Source organism: Anopheles ziemanni, chromosome 3 (assembly GCF_943734765.1).
Source record: "Anopheles ziemanni chromosome 3, idAnoZiCoDA_A2_x.2, whole genome shotgun sequence".
NCBI classification, from domain to species: domain Eukaryota; kingdom Metazoa; phylum Arthropoda; class Insecta; order Diptera; family Culicidae; genus Anopheles; species Anopheles ziemanni.
This window is the reverse complement of record NC_080706.1, coordinates 23,470,561-23,496,101: the sequence shown is the minus strand read 5'-3', so window position 1 is coordinate 23,496,101 and position 25,541 is coordinate 23,470,561. Positions and strand designations below refer to the sequence as shown.

General features: G+C 40.9%; 2 protein-coding genes across 2 annotated transcripts; one reads left to right on the top strand and one right to left on the bottom strand.

Annotated features, from left to right (window-relative positions):
- The first annotated feature begins 3,354 nt into the window (after positions 1–3,354).
- LOC131284372 (mucin-22-like) lies at positions 3,355–7,781 on the top strand. Its single transcript, XM_058313227.1, has 2 exons — positions 3,355–7,632; positions 7,686–7,781. Exons 1-2 carry the CDS (start codon positions 3,355–3,357, stop codon positions 7,779–7,781), a joined length of 4,374 nt encoding a protein of 1,457 aa, XP_058169210.1.
- Positions 7,782–9,603: 1,822 nt separating this feature from the next.
- Positions 9,604–15,172, bottom strand: LOC131288831 (sensory neuron membrane protein 1). The gene is made up of 7 exons (XM_058318009.1): positions 15,053–15,172; positions 14,758–14,915; positions 10,846–11,242; positions 10,481–10,777; positions 10,211–10,414; positions 9,941–10,119; positions 9,604–9,874 (listed from the first exon to the last, which is right to left on the bottom strand). The coding sequence occupies exons 1-7, from the start codon at positions 15,170–15,172 to the stop codon at positions 9,604–9,606; spliced, it is 1,626 nt and encodes a 541-aa protein (XP_058173992.1).
- Between the last annotated feature and the right edge of the window lie 10,369 nt (positions 15,173–25,541).

The window sequence follows — 25,541 nt, the reverse complement described above, 5'->3', positions numbered from 1 at the left end:
TTATATCTCGTTCACCACGTTCTCAGTTGATAAAATCTGGTCGAGCTAAGAAAATAGGGACGCTGTGACATGAAGTTGTTAATTGTATTTGGTGTTATTGTTGGCTTTACCGCTCTCAACATCAACGCCCAAGAAGAGGAAAGCGTTGCCACCGCAAAATGTGTAAAAGGTAAATGAAAAAAAAGATTCAAATTATTATTATGCATGTAACAAAACTATATACTCGTAATTTTTTGCAGAAATATGTCCAGACTTCGAAAAGTACAAATGCTGTGGCTCATGCGTCCAGCAGACCTGTGCTTTGGAAGACGACTCCACGTGTCCGGACGTGTGCGTTAAGGGATGCTATTGCATCAAGGGTTACGTTCGGAGCTACGCGCCAGACGGACGGTGTATTCCAATCAAAAAGTGTCCCCGAACTATTCCAACGCTGCCCCCGAGCAAATAAAAATGTGCCTGGAATTTCCCATCGTTCAATAACATGTGAAAAAATATTTTTCATACGTTACATGGGATGTAGAATACGTGTTATTGAAAAGGGGATTGCCCTTCGTCATTCGATTAAATTCTTTCCATTTGTGGGCTCTGATCGAAAGTCGACGTAAAGGGCAAAATGAATGTTTACTGCGAAAATAACCCTTTTTCAATATTGCTTTTACATTCATTAAATTTGAATACAATAAAATTAATAACGCTATATTGAATTCCATAGAAAGGTACACAAAAAACAACGAGAGCAATGTTTTCATGCGAAACTCTTTATTAGAAACTAAATATACTTGAGAAGGTAAATTATAATTGGTATATTTAAGGTAGATTAGAGATGCCCGATAAGTCTAATACTCGTATAGAAATGAAAATTGAATTTTAATGAATTGAGAAATAACATTTTGATTAGAAAAAGCATGAACTGAAGAATTTGCCAAACACAATACACTCTCTAACACGTTAAGTTGCCTAGTAAGTATTATTTCTTTGACGAACAAAAAATGCAAATGTCGTACCGTCCTGGATGCCTAACGTTAAAGTCTGGCAGGTCACGTAGTACGGCCGTTACGTAATACGCGAAAAATGGGAAGAATAAATAAAACAATTGTTTTTCGAATGCGCCGTGCAGTGCAAAATATGTACACAACTGTGGACTGGTCTCTCGGCAACGAATTCAAACATGGAACGTTTCAATGTCACTGAAAAAAAGTATAAGAACGACTTGATCAAGAGAATATGATGTAATCTATGCATTGTTAATTAGAACAAGAAACGTAGCACTTTTTGCTTTGTTAAATGAAGTGAGACGAAAACGAATCATTAATATTGAAGTACGTTATAGAATTCTACTCTTGTTCTATTTATTCAGATGTATGAATTGTGAGCCACTTGACACACTGAAGGCATTCGTATGTGGTGCCTTCAGGTTACAGAATGGTATAAAATAGGTTCATGTCGTAATTTTCAATAGTTTCCAAACCTGCTATATTGTGTTAACAACCTTTTCGAATAGAAAATGGATCATTTTAGCACAACTGTGGTGGTGTTTTATCTGCTTTATTTGAATTCTCCAGTTTTTAACCTTACGTTTACCGCTTCAACAACAGAAGTATTTGCGCAGGTGGAATCAGCGGGAACGGATAGTGAAGGATACTCGGTTACAAGTACATCTACCACTGCACCAGCTCCGGAGACAACTGAAAGCTCTACGAGTAGTCAAATATATAGTCCAACGACCCCGGGATATTGGTCCAGAATATCAATTTCTCCTACTTCGTGAGTTCCGAGCAAAATTGAACCGTCTGTAACAACAGATTTTTCACATATACCATTTACTGCTCCAATTAGCACGACGAGTGGTACATCAACAGTAGATAATTTACTTACTCCAGACGAAGCTGGTTTAACTACGAGTGCTGGAAAAAGTACCGCATTTACAGAAATTGATCTAACAACAAGTGATACAGAAGGGATCCTTAACACAACGAATGTTTTTACTTCATCAGATCCTTATTCATCTTCAACAGAAGCCTATGGTCAAACTAATCAAAACTATAGTAACGGATCGTCAACAGATGTTGGCTCGTTTAAAACAGCTGATACCACAACAGTCGGTTCACAGAACAAGAATCAAACAACTGCCATGGGTGCATCAAGCACACAAACCACGACCAGTCTAGTATTCAACAGGACAACAATTTCTATTTCTTCGGTGACTACCGATAAGCTTCCGACATTGACAACAAGCAATACACCGATGATAACATTAACGAAAACTACAACCACACGTCGTCCCTGTGTTCCAAGTTAAATGATGTTTTATCACGCACACCATTCATTTGTTAATTTATTTGTGTGCCTTTATTTTGCAGAATGGTGTGGTATCAATGAAGTTTACCAGTGCTGTGGATCTTGTAGCTACAACACCTGCCGGGAATGGGTCGGCTGTCTAGAAAATCGATGTGTTCAAGGGTGCTTCTGCAAGGAAGGGTATGTCCGTATATCTCGTACCGGAACTTGTGTTCCGTATCAAAATTGTCCCATGAAATAAATAACGATCTCTTGAACTCTACCAAGAATGGTATTTTTAAGCAACGATGACAATAACATTGCAAAATTTTAGTTTTACATATCCATAATAAATCTATAGATTGTATAGAGTCCAAGATCCAAGAGCTAGAGGTCGTTACGCCAAGAAGAAGAAGAAGTGTATAGAGTCAAAACCAAGTCAAATCACTTTGATTAGATTTGAGCCCATTTATCACAAAAAGTGCACCGTGAACACTTATTCAATAACAATAATAATTATAATAATAATGATGTGCTATTTATTTGACAATGAATTGCTATATATTACTGAACAATACATAATATTCCACGACGCACACATCAATTAATGCTGTGCAATATTGTTTCTAGCGGTATGTTGAGATTGGCACTGGAAACGTTGCAGAATGTTATTTACACAGCTGAACTCTATACGAATAACGCTCTGTATAGCATTCGGTGTGCTACAAGGTCAGCATAGCAGTATATAATGGCCCCATTACGATGCATATATGCAGTCACTAAAATCAGGCGAACCGGTACAGGACATTTTGCATAAAAATGAGGTTAAAGTCTGCGTTGATTGTTCTGTTGACATTTTCAAATTTGAACTATGCAGTGTTAGGTCAAACATTCGATCCAACCGAAACACCTGAAACCCAACCGACAAACGATCCAGATAACCCTGCATACCTAGCAGATCTGACGACTGTATCACGAACTACAGTTATTCGAACTCTGCCTATAACAAGACAAACGACAACTACCGCCAGCATTACAACGACGGGAGTAACTGCAACAGGTAGCCAAGCTACATTAATGACAAATAGTCCAACGGCGCCTGTAACAGCTGATACGACCACAACGCCTATTTCCACAGGAAACCAAACGACGACCCTGGCCAATGATTCAACCGCTGCTGGTAGTACAACCACGACAGCGATTCCAGCCTCAAATTCCACAGTGGGACAATTGACCACTCCAAGCAATGGTACGGCATCAACTGTTGCTGGAGGTACAACCACGACAGTAGTTCCTTCGAACTCGACAGGAAGCCAAACGACGACTGTGAGCAATGGTACGGCATCAACTGTAGCTGGAGGTACAACCACGACAGTAGTTCCATCGAACTCGACAATAAGCCAAACAACGACTGTAAGCAATGGTACGGCATCAACTGTACCTGGAGGAACAACCACGACAGTTGTTCCATCGAACTCGACAGGAAGCTTATCGACGACTGTAAGCAATGGTACGGCATCAACTGTACCTGGAGGTACAACCACGACAGTAGTTCCTTCGAACTCGACAGTAAGCCAAACGACGACTGTGACCAATGGTACGGCATCAACTATAGCTGGAGGTACAACCACGACAGTAGATCCTTCAAACTCGACAGTAAGCCAAACAACGACTGTAAGCAATGGTACGGCATCAACTGTACCTGGAGGAACAACCACGACAGTTGTTCCATCGAACTCGACAATAAGCCAAACAACGACTGTAAGCAATGGTACGGCATCAACTGTAGCTGGAGGGACAACCACGACAGTAGCTCCTTCGAACTCGACAGAAAGCCAAACGACGACTGTGACCAATGGTACGGCATCAACTATAGCTGGAGGTACAACCACGACAGTAGATCCTTCAAACTCGACAGTAAGCCAAACAACGACTGTAAGCAATGGTACGGCATCAACTGTACCTGGAGGAACAACCACGACAGTTGTTCCATCGAACTCGACAGGAAGCTTATCGACGACTGTAAGCAATGGTACGGCATCAACTGTAGCTGGAGGTACAACCACGACAGTAGTTCCTTCGAACTCGACAGTAAGCCAAACGACGACTGTGACCAATGGAACGGCATCAACTGTAGCTGGAGGTACAACCACGACAATAGTTCCTTCAAACTCTACAGAAAGCCAAACAACGACTGTGAGCAATGGCACGGCATCAACGGTACCTGGAGGTACAACCACGACAGTTGTTCCATCGAACTCGACAGGAAGCTTATCGACGACTGTGAGCAATGGTACGGCATCAACTGTAGCTGGTGGTACAACCACGACAGTAGTTCCTTCGAACTCGACAGGAAGCCAAACGACGACTGTGACCAATGGAACGGCTTCAACTGTAGCTGGAGGTACAACCACGACAGCAGTTCCTTCAAACTCGACAGGAAGCCAAACGACGACTGTGAGCAATGGAACGGCATCAACTGTAGCTGGAGGAACAACCACGACAATAGTTCCTTCAAACTCGACAGGAAGCCAAACAACGACTGTAAGCAATGGTACGGCATCAACGGTACCTGGAGGAACAACCACGACAGTTGTTCCATCGAACTCGACAGGAAGCTTATCGACGACTGTGAGCAATGGTACGGCATCAACTGTAGCTGGAGGTACAACCACGACAGTAGTTCCTTCGAACTCGACAGGAAGCCAAACGACGACTGTGACCAATGGAACGGCATCAACTGCAGCTGGAGGTACAACCACGACAGTAGTTCCTTCGAACTCGACAGGAAGCCAAACGACGACTGTGACCAATGGAACGGCATCAACTGTAGCTGGAGGTACAACCACGACAGTAGTTCCTTCAAACTCGACAGGAAGCTTGTCGACGACTGTGAGCAATGGTACGGCATCAACTGTAGCTGGAGGTACAACCACGACAGTTGTTCCATCGAACTCGACAATAAGCCAAACAACGACTGTGACCAATGGAACGGCATCAACTGTAGCTGGAGGTACAACCACGACAGTAGTTCCTTCAAACTCGACAGGAAGCCAAACGACGACTGTGAGCAATGGTACAGCATCAACTGTAGCTGGAGGTACAACCACGACAGTAGCTCCTTCGAACTCGACAACAAGCCAAGCGAGTACTGTATGCTATGATACGACATCAACTGTAGCTGGAGGTACAACCACGACAGTAGTTCCGTCAAATTCGACAGGAAGTCAAACGACCACTGTGAGCAATGGAACGGCATCAACTGTACCTGGAGGTACAACCACGACAGTAGTTCCATCGAACTCGACAGTAAGCCAAACAACGACTGTAAGCAATGGAACGGCATCAACTGTAGCTGGAGGTACAACCACGACAGTTGTTCCTTCGAACTCGACAGGAAGCCAATCGACGACTGTGAGCAATAGTACGGCATCAACTGTACCTGGAGGTACAACCACGACAGTAGTTCCATCGAACTCGACAGGAAGCCAAACGACAACTGTGGACAGTGGTACGACATCGACTGTAGCTGGAGGTACAACCACGACAGTTGTTCCTTCGAACTCGACAGGAAGCCAATCGACAACTGTGGACAATGGTACGACATCGACTGTAGCTGGAGGTACAACCACGACAGTAGCTCCTTCAAACTCGACAGTAAGCCAAACAACGACTGTAAGCGATGGTACGGCATCAACTGTAGCTGGAGGTACAACCACGACAGTTGTTCCTTCTAACTCGACAGGAAGCCAATCGACGACTGTGAGCAATGGTACGACATCAACTGTAGCTGGAGGTACAACCACAGTTGTGATCACTGGATCGACATCGACTGTAGCTGGAGGTACAACCACGACAGTTGTTCCATCTAACTCGACAGGAAGCCAATCGACGACTGTGAGCAATGGTACGACATCAACTGTAGCTGGAGGTACAACCACAGTTGTGATCACTGGATCGACATCGACTGTAGCTGGAGGTACAACCACAACAGTTGCTCCTTCTAATTCGACAGGAAGCCAATCGACGACTGTGAGCAATGGTACGACATCAACTGTAGCTGGAGGTACAACCACAGTTGTGATCACTGGATCGACATCGACTGTAGCTGGAGGTACAACCACAACAGTTGCTCCTTCTAATTCGACAGGAAGCCAATCGACGACTGTGAGCAATGGTACGACATCAACTGTAGCTGAAGGTACAACCACAGTTGTGATCACTGGGTCGACATCGACTGTAGCTGGAGGTACAACCACGACGGTTGTTCCTTCAAACTCGACAGGAAGCCAATCGACGACTGTGAGCAATGGTACGACATCAACTGTAGCTGGAGGTACAACCACAGTTGTGATCACTGGGTCGACATCGACTGTAGCTGGAGGTACAACCACGACAGTTGTTCCTTCTAACTCGACAGGAAGCCAATCGACGACTGTGAGCAATGGTGCGACATCAACTGTAGCTGGAGGTACAACCACAGTTGTGATCACTGGATCGACATCGACTGTAGCTGGAGGTACAACCACAACAGTTGCTCCTTCTAATTCGACAGGAAGCCAATCGACGACTGTGAGCAATGGTACGACATCAACTGTAGTTGAAGGTACAACCACAGTTGTGATCACTGGGTCGACATCGACTGTAGCTGGAGGTACAACCACGACGGTTGTTCCTTCTAATTCGACAGGAAGTCAATCGACGACTGTGAGCAATGGTACGACATCAACTGTAGCTGGAGGTACAACCACAGTTGTGATCACTGGGTCCACATCGACTGTAGCTGGAGGAACAACCACGACAGTTGTTCCTTCTAACTCGACAGGAAGCCAATCGACGACTGTGAGCAATGGTACGACATCAACTGTAGCTGGAGGTACAACCACAGTTGTGATCACTGGATCGACATCGACTGTAGCTGGAGGTACAACCACAACAGTTGCTCCTTCTAATTCGACAGGAAGCCAATCGACGACTGTGAGCAATGGTACGACATCAACTGTAGCTGAAGGTACAACCACAGTTGTGATCACTGGGTCGACATCGACTGTAGCTGGAGGTACAACCACAACAGTTGCTCCTTCTAATTCGACAGGAAGCCAATCGACGACTGTGAGCAATGGTACGACATCAACTGTAGCTGGAGGTTCAACCACAGTTGTGATCACTGGATCGACATCGACTGTAGCTGGAGGTACAACCACAACAGTTGCTCCTTCTAATTCGACAGGAAGCCAATCGACAACTGTGAGCAATGGTTCGACATCAACTGTAGCTGGAGGTACAACCACGACCGCTATTCCGGCTTCAACAGGAAGCCAATCGACGAACAGTGTTTCTACATCTACTGCGGCTGTTAGTGCCACAACATCAACAACAAGTGCTGTTCCTACTACTTCAACTACTAGAACTACTTCTACTATCTCAACAACAAGTCTCGTTTCGACTTCCACTACAACTACTACAACAAGACCCACAACTACTACAACAACAACGAAGCCTAGTACTTCTACAACGACAAGACCCATCTCTACTACAACTCAGTTAACGACGACAACGCAACGTCCCTGTGTTCCAAGTAAGTTTTCAAATAATATACGTTTTGAGAATGAACTGTCTTGAGTAAGATCGGAACATCAACTTAATTATCTTTTGAAACATTGCATCTTATTGGCTAATGCAACACAAATTTGATTTACTTATGATATACGTTGATATGCTTTGCTTTTTCATTTGATCATTCTCCATGCTTATTTGAGATACCACTTGTTACAAAACCTTTTTTCTTTCTTTCATATTCGTAGAAAGCTGTGGACTGAACGAAGTTTATCAATGTTGTGGATCTTGTAGTTACAACACTTGTAGCGAATGGGTCGGATGCCTCGATACGCGCTGCGTGGAAGGATGCTTCTGCAAGGTGGGATACGTTCGTATATCTCGAAACGGAACGTGCATCCCCTATCAAAACTGCCCTCCCCAATAAATCTTCGGTGTTCTAAAAACATCGATATTATTATAATTATTATATATTAAATAACCATAAGTGTGGGATTTTCGGTGTGAGGTTTTACCGAAAGGTTCCTATTTGGATAAAGGAAAGCACTATAAGAGATGCAGAACCTCACCTTTGAATGGGAACACAACGAACACATCCCATTGCATTGGATTGGTCGCCATAGAAATCAGCATCCTTGGGGAATGGTGGAACAATCAGTACAGCAACCAACCAGCTCGCATGGAAGAAGATCACTATACTAACCAGCTTAACTGAGGAAACTATCTCGCCTGGGGAAACTAGCTCTCCTGGGGGCCCTGCAGGCCTGGAGGAGGTTTACTGAAACAGTTTTAAATGTTGGAAATTGAAAAGAATACAACTGCGCAGCTCCAGTCACGAGAATTATGAATCGCGTTCAATTGAACAATCGTTCCAGGGTTACACCACAATAGAAATGTATCTTTTAACATGGTTTAATAAAAATCAACACACATGGTTCTTTGAGCAAACTTTACGAACACAGCTGCACACAAAATGCGATCATTTTCTGCACTCCCTGAGACACACCAAATACCAAAACACAATCCACCATTTCACACAATAACGACAAGATTTTCAAACAAATATTATTTAAGTTGGTTTGTCATAAGACAGTCTCATTGCATTCAGTCCCTATGATTTGGTTAGTACTGTCCCTAATCAAGTAGCGAGCAAAACAACGGCTGTTTCCAATACAAGAAGCCCCATCACTTCGACTATTCGATTAACAACAACAACAAAACGTCTCTGTACTCCAAGTAATTATCATATTTTTAATGTTGGCCCAAACATTCAATTTATTTTTTTATTTTATGCGACGATTTATAAAAACTACAATTGTTTCGATGTACACAACTGTGAACGCAACGAAATTTACCAGTGATATGGATCTTGCAGCTACAATACTTGTCGTGAATGGTTCGGATAATCGATAATCGATGTGTGGAAGGATGCTTCTACAAGATGAGATATAGTTTGCCCATATTTCTTGTAAAAGAAATTCGTTATTCCACAACAAAACTGCCCATCCGAAGAAAATTGTTCCGATCGTTAATGCCGTGATTTTGTTCCCCATTTTGAGCCAGTAAATAAATAATACATAATGCAGTTTTTAATATGTGTCCTTTATTCAACAAACTATATTCAAACTGTGATGCGGTGCGTTTTAATATTGTAGCATCAATAAGTACTACGATAGTAGGTGTGCATATCGCCTCGATATCCGATACATGATTTCTAGAATCTTTGGATATGTGTACTAACATGCCGAATGAGGCAATGAAATGCAAATTCTAGTATCTGTCGTGACGTGCATCGGCCGACGTTAACTTAGGCGGTTTATCCAATCCATCAATAACAGGTGGTAGGTTTTTTCCAAGTGCCAAGTTTACCACTGCTTGCTTACCCGACGATGGACTGGCTGCCGGAGATGTAGCTGCGGTAACTGCTGTTACATCAGTGGTTTTTGCATCTTTGCGGAAGTGCATATATGCCGAACCTATGGCTCCCACGGTTCCGATGATAATGGTTAGCCACTTAACGGTTGCATTGAACTTAAGACCTCTAGAAAAAAAACGATTTAATTCACGCAACTGTAACGCTCCTTAGACTGTGCTTGTTGCTACTCACAGAAAGAGCTGGTATTTGAGCTGGTTGGTCCAGGTTTTATTGAGAGAAGCACCTTCCTCGGCCCAGAACATTGGTAATATCACTTGTGGCAGTTGTCCGAACAAATCGTGGTTGTGAATTGGGCCCAAGTCCATGCTGAACTGCAAACGTTTTGCAGCTGACACAGGGCTCCCCGTGAACTATAAGTAGCCCAACAGACAGACAAGCCCGATCATTTGAAGAATCCTGAGTTGATCCTCAATTGTATCATTTTACGTCATCGAAACTCACCAGTTCAAAATGAATGTAGACATCGTGCTTTTCTTTATTCGGCGCTAGCCCGTCAACGGCTTCGACGAGTTTTGGATCTGCCCCGTAAAAATGAGGTTTAGAACCGATTATAGGTCCTCCGAGACATGGCGACAAGTCCATAGTTCCACGTGGTGGGCACTCGTCTGGTGGGTCTCGACAGAAACAATGATTATGTGGCTCATTCTGCGGAGGGTATTAAGATTCCATTGTAGTACGTATATCGAACAAGTACTCTCTCTAGCTACTTACCTTTAGATCGCCGAAATCAAGTTCAAAAAAGCTCATCGGTAAGCCAGCGTACTTAGATTTTTGCACATAGTGAGCACCTAACGAGCGGCACACCTCTGGGGACCATGCCCACAGCCGATCCTGCTTAGTGAGGAACGGCGGAAAGATGGTAGAGTCCGTACCGATGTACTGATTACACTCGTCTCCATCCCAGATGTCCATTTCTGTTTCATCGTTGAACGAAATAACACGGCCCAGGTCACGAATATTTTTCACTCCACGGTACACGACCCACCGACCCGCATCCGTATGGTTACGCTGTCGAAGTCGTAAGCAAAGTAGAAGGAAGATATTCGCACAACAACACAGTGCCAACCATTACTTACCATGCCAAAGAAGGAAAACTTGTAATGTGTCTCATTATGTGGACTAACGGCACCTTCCGAATCCAAGCCGGAGCACAGTGCCTTGACGGCAAAGTCGTTGCTACTGCAGTCGATATAGATACCGTCGAACAACAGGTCCATGATACGCACCTTCAGGAAGGCCGATTCGAGTGGCGCAAAGATGATGTTGATACCTTTCGTCACCAGTGGCATCATTGCTTCACGGTCCCGTTGCACCATGAGTAGGGCACCCATCATCAGTGGATGTGGCAGTGTTACGATCTCCTCGCCGGTCAACACCGATAGATCGGGCCGGAAAATCCATGTATTCCGTAAGGTAAAGGTGAGGGTGTCTTCTTCAGCGTTGTCTACAGTATCATATTTTTCTTTCCACTCCCTGTCAATGGTATCCAGCAAAGCAAGAAATAAAATCATGATTGTCAGATAATTATGTATATTTATTTATTTGTTAAGCAAGTCTACAAACAAATTAAGTGCTGTTGTTTCGGTATAACAATGTTAACCAAAAATTATTCCCACCGTAGAATAATTAATAAGTTTGAGAATGCCAAATTATGTGCATCGAGTGAATGCAGCGAACGTAAAACAACGGCTAGGAAGCCAAGCAAAAACATCCTCCATTTCATGACATTGAAGAATGGCGCCATATAAAAGCAAAACCAAATCTATTGATCCAGCTGTATAATGACATTGCACTCACATTGAAATTTGGATATGAGTCAACGTTTCAAAGAACGTTCCAGAGCTCTGTTGAAGTTCTCGTCACATCAACATTAGAAGGTGAGCCACCGTCATCAGCTTCAGCTCGACAATATTTTTCAACTTTTCAACAAGGAAATTACACAGCTACACGACGAGCTCGTGAATTCTTAGTATTGTTGTTTATAAACTGCACAATTTTAACTTCTTATTAATCTTCCCTAGCACATTGATAAGGGTTGGCATACAGATTTTCCAAATACATAATGGGTCAGATTTGGGAAAGTTTCGTATTTTTAACTTGTTTGTGTTATAGCATGTCGGTCCAAGCGCTATCTATGACAACTGCGCCAACCAAAGTATTCCCACCAGTTGAGTGGCCTTCTACTATCCCGACTACTATATTAACCACTACGAGTGAGGTCCCAACACATAGTGAAACAAATACACCACCAGACTACTCATATGAAACGTCAACAACTCAGTCATATATCGATTCGTCGACAACAACAGAGGCAGCAACTATCACACCTACGACAACAGCATCGTTTTCGCCAATACCAGCAGGGAATAGTTCTTCGACAGCAACAACTGCTTCAGCATCAACTGAAACACAAGCAACCACTACATTTGCTCCTAACGACACGTCATCACCGTATGTAACAGTTGGAAAAACATCCAAACCAACTACGAAATCATCCTCGCCGATCGCTTTAACATTACAAACCATCAACGGAACGCTTCCAACGGCTACAGTTAATGAGACGCATCAAACGGCACCGACTCCAACGGCTAGAGGTTCAACCACTACAAAAGCTATATGCACTCCAAGTAAAGTTATCTAGTTTCTCCTTGGATTTTGCTTATAATATCTTTAAGTTAAACTGAGTCTAACCGTTTCTTCCGTCATACCGTTGTTTTCTTTCCTAGAACCTTGTGAGATAAACGAAGTGTACCATTGTTGCGGATCATGTAGCTATAACACTTGCTCGCAATGGGTCGGGTGCCTCGATACGCGCTGCGTAGAAGGATGCTTCTGCAAGCTGGGCTACGTTCGGATATCTCGCAATGGCACTTGCGTTCCAATAAAAAATTGTCCTTCCTTCGAACAGTAAATTAAGTCTGTTCGATATTGTTACATGCTCCGCAAGAATCTGTTATCTAATACATTGGGATTGGAAAATATTCAAACCGGTCCAAACAACTGTCTTAATTGATTCTCTTATGAATGTCGACGACAAGTAAAATATACTTCTGGTGCAACATGCAAATCAAAATATATGTAGTTTTACTCGGTCAGTATACTTGATTAAATCCTTGTGGAGGTTTTTATGGTTTCATTTTTTTCTCACTATAACAATTGAAAATAGAAAAAATAACTTACCACAAATAATGAGTAAGTATTTTTCAAACTCTTAAAATATTCTTGAATGTTCTTTACGTTCCATCGTCCTACTGACTGGTAAACATCCAAACGACAGTAACAAACATCCCTTTCTGTTGAAAGTCGCTGCTGTGTTGTGAAAGAAAGAAATGTGTGTGCTGTCGATCGGTGTAGTTTACGAATCTTATTTCTTTTCTTCCATGCGACCTTACTCAGATACGTTGTCGCGAGATATTGCCCCCATTATCTATTGTTTTGACAAGCTGCAGTGTGCTTATTTGGACAATTGGCAGGGTATTGTGTTCGCGGTTCTAGAACTCTCCATCGGTACCATAAAACGGCCGAAGCAACCTAGACCGCATTTGGTAGACGATCTTCACACAATCGTGCGAAACACTAAGCTGCAAAATGAGGACCTATTTGGTTGTGCTATCGATCCTGGTTGCCTTCGCGGCAGTGAGCTACGGTCAAGCATTTATTGAAAATAAGGATATGTTCAAATGCTACCAGCACAGTAAGTACTGCCTATTTGGCACCACACCGGATAGTTGTATTCGTATACTAATTGTATTCTCCGTTTGCAGTGGAATGCGGTGCTAACGAAGTGTATCGTTGTTGTGGAATGTGTTTCGAGCAAACTTGTGCGAACATGTCGCGCGATCGGAAATGCGATGCAAAGTGCTATAAGGGATGCTACTGTGCTACCGGTTTTATCCGTAAAAAGGAAGGAAAACCATGTGTACCGGAAACCGATTGCAAATCCTCCGGTTAGATAGATGATGCATATTCTACACATCGATGCAAGTGAAATAAAGACACCGTGTAAATGGGTTGAAGAAGCTTCTCTTGAAATTTGATTGAAAATAAATGACAACATCTTGCAGCTTTTCATTTTTTTCCTTTTTCATAATAACAAAGTAAACTTTATATTTCGTAAAATACCCTGAGAATGTTCCAAATTTTTATATGCAAAAAGATTAAACCTAAATAATTTTAGTATGGTTTTTAAACAACTATCATTATTTATTAATTAACTACAATTCTGAAGTTAGTTAGAACGCTATTGGGAACATCAAGTTGAATATTGTAACCGTGAAGTTTAAAATATTATGCGCCAAAGGGAGAGCCGGTAAAACTGCCGGTCTGTCAAACATTGTATGTATGCACCTGTTTAAACATACTCAATGCCGAAGACTCTAGAATATTCGAACTTATCGCCTATAAAATCAGCTAAAATCGATCGCAGACGACAGTTGATCGGATACCAGGAGTTTGGATAGCTTTCAAAATGGTGTCAGTACTAAGAGTGCTCTTTATCTGCTGTTTATTTGTGTCTTCAGCACTAGCTCACCCATACTGCATTACGTCATTAAGTAAGATCATCCTATTTTTTGTTGCTAGCGGCACATAAAAAAGTCCTCCCTAGGGCGAAATAAAATGCCCTGCAGCAAAATACAATACGAAACTCTCCTCTTTATTCTCAACTGATCTATGACCTGAACTATCAAAATTTTCTATCGTTATGACAGTTCCAGGCTCGGTAGTGAAACCCCCAGCATGCCCAACGAATGAGGAATATAAGTGCTGCGGCTCGTGCGTTCAGCCGACGTGTGCTAATAAAATGCAGGTATATTGTTTTGTTTGTGCAGAAGGATGTTTCTGCAAACAAGGCTACATAAGACAAGTGACTAACGGAAAATGCATCAAATCTTGTACGTTAGGAGTATAAGTAACCGTAATCTGAGGCATATGTTTACTCAAATTTATAAAACTTGCAACTAACAAACTCAACGCTGCGTACTACTTACTCGAAATATAGTGGTCCTATATCATTGACATGAGGTTTACCTCCGCGCATTATTTCTTCGGGGTTCGTCACGTTGAATAAATGAAGCTTAAAATCCAACGGAAACGGAATCTTCTCGAACATGTCTCTTATCTGAGTTCCAGGCTTCAGTAAAACATTCTTTAAAAATATGTACAAAAAACACACATACGCATACTATGAATTGAAGATTTCAACAGCATTCTTTTTGCAATGCAATGCGTTTAAAGGCGATGCCAAAATTAGTTGAATTATTTATTTCAAAACATGCCACAAACCTGCTTTATCATAAACCGCAAAATGGAGGGGAATATTCCATAGCTGAACACCACACCAAATACGAGTACCAGCGCACAAATTATTCCAATCTTTTTAAAATTTCTTCCCTTCAGATCCATCTTTACGTTGATCTTCCCAGATGTTATAAACTGGTGATTGACGTTATTAAAAATACGATCAGTGATAAAAAAAACCAAACAATTGTTACACCTGTGTTTATGTAACTTCACATAACTTTATCTACTGGATAGTGTTAATTTGCCTCTCTAACGTTTAAACTCGTCAACCATTAAACTTCAACTGAAGATTTGCAACGCTACGGCATTGCTGTCTCCGGGAGGTCGCACTATCAACTGAAACTCGCGTGGTTGGCGAAACCTATTTTCCAATATCATCACCAACTACATCATCACAAGGCATGACGGGCGTGGGAGGCATAATAACCCTCACCTGGACGTCGATTATCTAAGTTCACTTTCTCAGCAGAGTTGGCCGTACCACGAAGGTTAACAATAAAAGAAAGAGCATCGCTGCAACATGTTTCGGCGAGGTGAGTGTCACTCCTCCAGGCTATTGGTTTAATTTGCCTGCATTTTCCCACCATCATATGAAGAATCCTTGGCCTCTCAAAGATTTTCAAAAGAAAAAACAAATGCAATCACACTCGCTATTGATTTCCTATTGATTTGAACGTAACTGCAGGTGAGGGAAATCTACACCAAGTGCTAAGGGTGTAAATGTAAGTATAAATAATGCTAATTACAGGTAATTGCAGTAGAAGAAGCAAATTTCCCAGCGCTTTTAAGGAACGGTAAAAGAAAATAGCGTCATTGTCATCAATACTAACATGTGGTACTTTCGACTGTTTTCAGAATACTGTTGGAGCTATCGACGATATTGTTCCTAATAAGTAAAAGATAAGGCAATGTCTACATTTTACTTTGTTAGTATATCTAAAAAAAATTCTTGTTTTCATAATATACATATTTTTAAATCAAATTGATAAGTGCAAAATCGTACAAGCGCTACCAGTACACGGTTGTCTGTAATAGTAAGTTCTAGAAACATGAACGCATTCCACCGTACGTTGTGCATTACGGGAAAGTATCACATGTCTTGCTATTTCCTTTCCAATACACGTCACGCCCCTTTCGATTGACGTACATACATCAATAGATGATAAGCACTTTTTGCCTTGTAGCATGTAGTTGCAATCAAGGTGGAAAATTTAGATGTTAAGGTGAAAAATAATTGCTAGCCCTACATGTATGGCGGATGGAGGCGTTTCCGATCGATGGATGAACCGTTCTTACCGTCAGTACTATACGCTTTCGTATGAGAACGTTTAGTGCTATAGGATGAAATGATCATCGAATGCTCCAATCAAGCTGAAGAGGAAAGATGAAACAACGTATCACAATCCACACACAATAAACATACTCTTTTCCATGCAAAATTCTGCAATACTAAAACATCTGATAGATTACATAAGAGTTTTCCCATTAGGCTGACAGATTGTTGAAATGGAAGACAAATGCAGAACTAAAATGTTTCATATGGCAACGCAATGACTTCACTTAAAAGAGAAGTCGTGTTTTGCATTAACTGAGATTTAAACGTAAGCGAGATATTGTAAACGTGTAAAGCCCCAAATCAAACCGTTCTACCATCGAGGAGGTAAGCTACCGTCGCAGTACACGATCACCACCATGATACAGCTGAATAAACTCAAACAAGACACTTAGTCAAACAAAACATCCACGCGAAACACAACGCTACATAGATGATAAACAAAAATATTTTGAAATAACAACAGCAGAGATAAGCTGTTGAAAATTAAAGTAAAGAAATAAAGTAAAAGTTTGGTTTCCACACCAAGTTTGGTTGGCACACACAGCCTGTATACCACTGATACCAGTGATACAAGAAAATTTTATTCAATTGAACGGTATAGCTATAACTTTTGTAATATTACATATCTCAAATAATTATAAAATCAAAAAAATTTGCTACACCGATACTTTAAGCTCTTCATTAAATAGCATCTCGCACAAACGTGGACTTCGTCGACTTCCTTCTTGCTCACCTGTGTATGATAAATACTTAGACCTCTAGCGGAATTATGGCATTCAGATGTGTTTAAAACTTAATTTACATGAGTCGTACAATCACTACAAGGAACTAAATATAAAGAAACCGAAAATGTTTTCAATTGTGAGACTACGCTTTGACTGCTGCCTTGTATGCTTGGCACTAGGGCAAGTACTACCTGATTACTGTTGGAGGACAAGCGAATCTAAACCATGTCGGAAGATATATTGATGGGGTCAATTAGTTTGTACCTTTATGGAAAAACGTACATTCTCTCGTAGATAGCTTCGAGCCCTGGGGTGAAACCCCTCCAAATGTCCAACGAACGAAGTATACACCTGTTACAGTGCATACGTTGAAGCGTCCTGCAAAAAATTGATGTCCGATGTTCACTTTAAAAGATGCCCGGAAGGATGCGTTTGAGAAGATGGCTACATCCGCAAGGTTACTGGAAGAAAACGTACACAAAGGGAAAAAGTCTACTAATCCCTTCCTACTACGGAGGCAGGCGAAGATAGTCGTTACGCCAAGTAGAATGTAAGACTTGAAATGTTCGATCAGCAACAAATATGTCCTCTCCACAATTGTTGTTAGTTTTTTAAAGACTACAGGTTTAAAACCAAATCGAAAAACAGCAACAGTCTCACCATAGTATATTAAAAAGCGTACAATGAACACAAATGATTGTTTTGCCTGCAGTGATACGCAGCTCATGAGCTGCAAATTATGTATTTTATTCATATCCCTTTTTCTCAAGTCCATTAGTCGATCGAGCAGGTAGGTTTAGGCAAAAATTCTTCCGCAATCAGCCTTTTTAACACATCGTCCTCCAGCAGTAAGCCGTATGTAACCATCGATGCAAATACATCCACCACTGGTACAGGGTTTACATCTGACGTTAGAGATTTGTTGGCGGCATGTTGGTTCAAAGCACTCCTTGCAGCATGTGTATCTTTCAAATTTGGGACAAATGGGTTCTGAAAAGGAATCAAAGAAAACGACGGTACAAATGATCGTACCCGTAGCTCTTAGCATTTATTTCGAAAGGAAACAAATAAACTTACGCGGTTTCATCCACGCCAGACACGGTTCTTGTTGTACGGTTTGAGAGGAAACATCACTCAATGCGAATGCGCAAAGCGTTAGTAGGATCAACTTCATCATCTTGACAGAATTTTCAAATCCACAATGGTTAAAAAATTGAGTCGAAGTGGCAACGTTTTATACACATTTTCGTAAAACAACAGGTCTGACAACGGACAACTGAATAAACGACTCCCGCACCGAAACTTTTGGATTGTTGATTCATGAACCGTTCGTCGTACAGAAGAAAAACAGACAATGTATGCGAATTCCGGGTCGAGTAAGAATTTAAAATATTATCGAAAGAACATGAAGATGATGACAATGATGATGAGGACAGAACTTAAGAACGTAAGAAACAAAACTTCTGTTAGATAACGTGTACTTACCTGCTTTCATGTATACTGAAAATTCTTCGAATTCGGACCCCATCACATTATTTTTTAAATGTTTGTTAAGGACGACGCACTGGAAGGAATTTTCACCAATGCAGTTAAATTTGTTTTATAGTTTATCGTACAAATCCGGCTCAAAAGAAATAGATCGTTGGTATTTCCCTATCCATATCAGACCACCCAAAGAACCACACCACCAACGGTGTCGTAAGGAAAAGTCGAAGTACACGATTTCATCGCGGTACAGTTGAATAAACTCAAACAAGACATTCAGTTTGCAGATTTGTTGTATCCGAAAATGCTATGACGACGTTCTGTAGACGCTGTACGGGAGATAAACAACAATACCTTGATTTGAAGCCGTCGGGCAAAAACTTCATCAACACATTGAACTGCGGAAATGAAACAAAGTAAAACTGTAATTGTTAGCGAGCAAACAGCTAAGCTTATGTACTACAGGATGGCACAACCCAAATTAAAGTTCTATTGAGGAACATCTTTTGCCATTGCCACAATAATTATAAAATGATCAATGGTTTAATGCAAAAATGATATGTCTCGCATACTTCACGTTGTCATGCGGAAATTCCAACGAAAAAGCGATCCTCTTCGTTCTTGCGCACTTGTGTAAATAGACGCCATCGTTAAACCATCGTAAAATTATGGAGTTCAGATGCGTATAAAATGTCGATGGCACAGTTCTTTGCAAATCAGTACATAAAATTAAGCAAAAGATATTGAAAATGGTTTCGATTAAGGGACTGTTCTTCGTCTGCAGCGTGTTTGTGTGCTTGGCATCAGGACAAGCAATGTCTGACTACTGTAAAGGGGTCACCACCACCACAAGCGAATCTAAACCAGGTCAGCGCATTGAAGAATACATAATTCATCGATAAGAATCATTTAAAAACAAACAAATAAAAAAAACTCCACTACTTTTAATAGCTCCTGGGACCTCACCGAAACCCCCCAAATGTCCATCCAAAGAAGTGTACTCCTGTTGTGGTTCATGCGTTCAACCAACCTGCAAGGATCCGGCTACCGATTTAAACTGCCTCTTGTGTCAGGAAGGATGTTTTTGCAAGCCAGGCTTCATCCGACAGGTTAGCGGAGGGAAATGCATAAAGGAGAAGCGTTGTAATCGAAATGGAAAGGACGATTCTTCTGAAAGTTCCGACGAAAGGAACTGAATGCGTGAGGTGGTTTAATTAAAACTTCGAATCTCCAAAAACCTCTTCGAATAGTAAAAGTATAAAGGTATTCTGAAATTCATGTTTTCCCATGTTCTTAATTTGTCACATTGATTACTTACGAACGACAACATGAAGGTGGACTATGTTTTCTTCTTCTTGGCGTAACGACCTTGTTGGTCATGCCTGCCCGTTCAGTACTTACGAGACTTTTACCCTATGTGTACGTGGACAGTTAGTCCTCTCGTACAGGGGAGGGTCCGGTCGCGGTTGGGATTCGAACCCACGCCGTCGAGGTGGTGAGCCCAGGCGCTCATGGGCCAATTTTCACATGAAGATGGACGATGCTTTCACATGAAGTATTGATTCTTCGAATGGTAAACCTTTGTGGCCACTATGAAAGAACATTTCTCGGTGTATCAACAACTTCACTACTCGGAGATTTGTGTGCATATCGTGTGCTCGATATATTATAAATGAAAAAGTGGTCGATCAAATCGTTATCGAACTATTAGGTATGGCTATTGTTTCTCCAATACGTTGGTCTTCAAATATGTTGGATAAATATGTATTCACCATTAAAGAAAGGAGCGAAATGGTGTATGGAGCGATGACTCAGTCCTATTCCGGGAACTCAAACAGTGTTAAAATCGTCGGCCATCCAGATATTTCTATTGTCTTTAATGTTACTAAATGTCCAAGTTAAAAATTGTTTATAAGAATTTCATTTCCAATTCTATCAATAAATTTATAAACAATATACTGTGATATGCAATTTAATACTCATTTTTCACTATTTGCATGATTTTGTAAATACAACTTAAGAAATTCAACATACTCAGTGAAGTAATCAAAACCCTTATGTTATTCATTATGATCTCTAAATCTCCAATGTTTGATTGCCCTAAAATGAATACGAACTTTATGAAAGATAAAAATTTAGAAAACCTGTGTGTTTTGTTTGTTAATGTTTATTTCTTTTGAATAACTTTTTTATGAATTTCACTCGACTTCTTTTGCTTTTCTAGCTGTATGTAACATTTGCCAAACAGTCATCGCCGCGTTTGACGATTCGCCCTACAATGTTACTGTAAATCACCTCACATATTCAGTTTTCTTCACTTGAACTTTCAAAGGAAAAGTTTTTACCATTCTTATAACATCGCTTTTCTTTAACGCATCGTCCTCCAGTAGTTCGTCGTATGTAACCGTCAATGCAAATACATCCACCACTGGTACAGGGTGCACATCTGACTGGAGGGATTGGCTGGCGGCACGTGGTTTCAAAGCATGTCTTACAGCACGTGTATCTTTCAAACTTTGGACAAACGGGTTCTGGTATGAAATTAAAAATAACGAGGTTATTTATTGTACTAGTGTTACATGTATATAATGTAATACTTACGCGGCTTCATCCAAGCTAGACACGGTTCTTGCTCTACGGTTTGTGTAGAAACATGACTCACTGCAAATGCACCAAGCGCTAGAAGAATCAGCTTCATCATTTAAGCGTTTGACTAATACTCTTATCCCGGATGGAAGAAATCGACGAAGGAGCAGCGTTTTATACAAATTTTGTATCAAGCATGTCCGATGGTAGACAACTGTGCAAACTGTTCAACTTTGTGAAATCGAACAGAAAATGGGTTCAAGCGGTGTGCGCTACTGGCAGAAACCAAAAGTAAAACGTTCCATTAGTTGTCTTAGTTCGCACTGAACACTTTACTAGATTATTTCTCGGACTTCAATGGTTTTTTGCCGCGAGTGTATTTGGTATTATAATTATTCTTCATTTAAAATATCCTGCTTGAAACAGATAGTTGGCACTTTATATGACGTTGCGATTCCGATTCCAACCGAAAACAGCTGAATAAACTCAAACAAGACACTGAGATTACAGATTTGACGTACACACCTACATAGCAACGTTCTACCGGAAATAAACCAAAATACCTTGAGGCTTTCTAAAATTGTGAAAACATACGGTTCCAGAAATGAATCGAAGTAAAAGAGCCATTGTCTGCCCTTATGCCCCTATTTACCACTGAGCGATAGAATAAAATTAAAATGTTCACGTTAAATGATACAACCCGTAAAAGTTTATCAAATATAACCGGTGAAATCAGTATGGCCTATAAGTGAGTCAAAATGCTCATCAGATGGCAACGTGGCGAGATCATTCGGAAAGTGTTGTCTACCACTGTGTTAAGTTTTTGATAGACCAATGCTTTGTACAAAGAAGGTATCGTCAGAAAATGCTAACCATGAATTCAGTCCCTCTTGCACACTTGTTTAAACAGACGCTGTTTTGGAATTTGCTCACAATAGAGGTCATATGCGTATAAAACGTAGTTAAGTCGCGTCTGTGCCAGCAGGCGGCTAGGCTACAAGAAACTTAAAAAGTAAAATCTTAAAATGATGTCAATTGCAAGACTACTCTTCATCTGCAGCTTGTTTGTGTGTTTGGCATCAAGACAAGCAAAGGGGATCACCACAAGCGAATCTAAACCAGGTCTGCACACAGAAGAATTGAAATACTGAACCAATTCTCACCGTTAAGTCATTGCGTGCTTATAAACAAATAATCCTCTCTCTTTGATAGCTCCTGGAACGACGCCGGAACCCCCGAAATGTCCAGTCAACGAAGTTTATACTTCCTGTGGGGCATGCGTTGAAGCGACCTGCAAAAAGCCGGTGTCTGATGTGATGTGCATCAGGTGTCCGGATGGATGTGTTTGCAAAGATGGCTACATCCGCAAGGTTGCTGGAGGAAAATGCATACAAAAAAGTCGTTGTTAGTGAGAGATAACCTGTTACATTGTTTGAGTTAGAAAAACGATACCCGCAATAATTGCAATAAAAATATAAGCTGACTTTTGCATTGCCCTTCATGATTCCGTACTAAAAGTATTAGTTGAACTTTTTTATAAGAGTTTGTATTCCTTTGGATTTTCATACAGTTTCGATTTCCAAATATTTCTATAAATTTTTCAATAATATAATGTTTTATTCAATTCACAACTATAACTATTAGCATGCTTTTGTAAATGAGACTTTAGAAATCCAACATAATCAGTGACTTAACCGAAACAGGTTAAAAATGTCTTTATTTCTCTTCATTCGAAACTTTTCCATTTCTCCAAATCTCATACTTCATACAAATCATCTTAAGTTTTCTTCATTCTAACTTTCAAGGAAGTGTTCCCCATTTTAATAACATCGCTTTTCCTTAACACATCGTCCTCCAATAGTTCGTCGTACGTAACCGTCAATGCAAATACATCCACCACTGGTACAGGGTTTACATCTGACTGGAGGGATTGGCTGGCGGCACGTGGGTTCGTAGCATGTCTTACAGCACGTGTATCTTTCAAACTTTGGACAAACAGGTTCTGGTATGGAATAAAAAATAACGATGTTCTGAATAGCCTGAGCGTTTAGGAAAAAGATCGGCAGACAATAATACTTACGCGGCTTCATCCAAGCTAGACACGGTTCTTGCTCTACGGTTTGTGTAGAAACATGACTCAATGCAAACGCACCAAGCGCTAGAAGAATCAGCTTCATCACTTTAGTGTACGAACGGATACCCTTATCCCGGATGGAAGACATCGACACGAAGGAACAGTATTTTATACCCATTTTTGTATCAAGCATGTTCAATGGTAGACAACTGTGCAAACTGTTCAACTTTGGGTAATAGAACAGATAATTGGTTCAAGCGATGTGCGCTACTGGCAGAAACCAAAAGAGAGAGATAATAAATTTAAGTTTGCAACTATAGAACGCTTAGCTTCTCTTGTAAAACATCGTTGTTTCTCGGATTTCAAGGGCGTTTTGCCTCAATGAAATTTGGTATTATGAAATTTTTGTATTTAAAATATCGTGAAATGATGTTAAAAGAAACAGATAGTTGGCATTTTTCATGACGTTAAAATACTCAATACCACCCCAACGCAGCTAAATCAATTCAAACAAGACTCAACAACATTGCGACGTTCTAAAGGAGATAAATAAAAATACCCTGACTTGCAGGTGGCTGAAATGGTGAAAAACATAGGGCTCCAGAAATGAATCGAAGTAAAATACACTTATGCCCCGGTTTACCACTGAGTGATAGAATAATATTAAAATGTTAAACGATACAACCAGTACAAGTTTACCAAATATACCCAGTGGAGTCAATATGTCCAATAAGCGAGTCATAATACTCAACGGATTGCAACGTAGAGAAATCAGTCGGAAAGTGTTGCTCTAATTTTTAGATAGAGGGATGCTTTGTACAAAGATCGTCACCCACAAGCTGTCGTCAGGAAATGCTAACGAGACATGAATTCAATCCCTCTTGCGCACTTGTTTAAACAGATGTTGTTTTGGAATTCGCTCGCAATAGGTGTCATATGCGTATAAAACGTAGTTAAGTCGCATCTCTGCCAGCAGTCGGCAAGGATACAAGAAACTTAAAAAGTAAAATCTTAAAATGGTGTCAATTGTAAGGATAGTCTTCGTCTGCAGCGTGTTTGTGTGCTTGGCATCAGGACAAGCAATGTCTGACTACTGTAAAGGAGTCACCACAAGCGAATCTAAACCAGGTCTGAACATATAATAACTGAAATACTGAATCCATTCTCACCGTTAAGTCATTGCGTGCTTACAAACAAACAATCCTCTCTCTTTGATAGCTCCTGGAACGACGCCGAAACCCCCGAAATGTCCAGTTAACGAAGTTTATACTTGCTGTGGGGCATGCGTTGAAGGAACCTGCAAAAAGCCGGTGTCTGATGTGATGTGTGTCAGGTGTCCTGAAGGATGTGTTTGCAAAGCTGGGTACATCCGCAAGGTTGCTGGAGGAAAATGCATACCAAAAAATCTCTGTTAGTGCGGGATAACTTGTTGCATTGTTTGAATTAGAAAACACGTTACCCACAACAATTGCAATAAAATAAATAAACACAAATTAGGCCAAATTGAATTATTTTGTCATGTCTTTTCTTTTTTCCATTTATATTAGTCTCCAGTAATAAGCCGTACGTTACCGTCGATGCAAATCCAGCCAACAGAGTTTACATTTATAGGGCGAGAATTGTTGGCGGTACGTAGGTTCAAAGCACTCCTTGCAGCCGTATTTTGCGCGTATTTTTCAAACTTGGGACAAATGGTTTCTGAAAAGGAAACAAAGAAAACTATGATTAAGATGATCGTAACCGCAGTCCTTAGCATTTAGTTCAAAGAGAAACGCGGTTTCATCCACATTAGACACGATTCTTGTTTTACGGTTTGAGAATAAACATCACTCAATGCAAATGTGCAAAGCATTGAAGTGTTGTGTTTCTTTCAACCATATCAAATACCTGCTGAATTTGGACCTCACCATTTCTTAGAAACGACTCATTCGAAGGAAAGTTTCACGAATGCATTTAGAAATGTGTTAATACTTTATCGTATACATCCGGCTTAAACGAAATAGATCGTTGGTATTTCCCTATCCATATAAGACCCCCCAAAGGACGCCACCACCAACGGTGTCGTAAGGAAAAGTCGAAGTACACGATTCCATCCCGGTACAGTTGAATAAACTCAAACAAAACACTCAGTTTGTTGACTTGTCGCATTCGAAAATGCTACGACGACGTTCTGTAGATCCTGTGCACGAGATAAACAACAATGCCTTGAGTTGAAGCTGTCGGGCCGAAACTTCATCAAAACATTCAGCTTTGGAAATGAAAGTA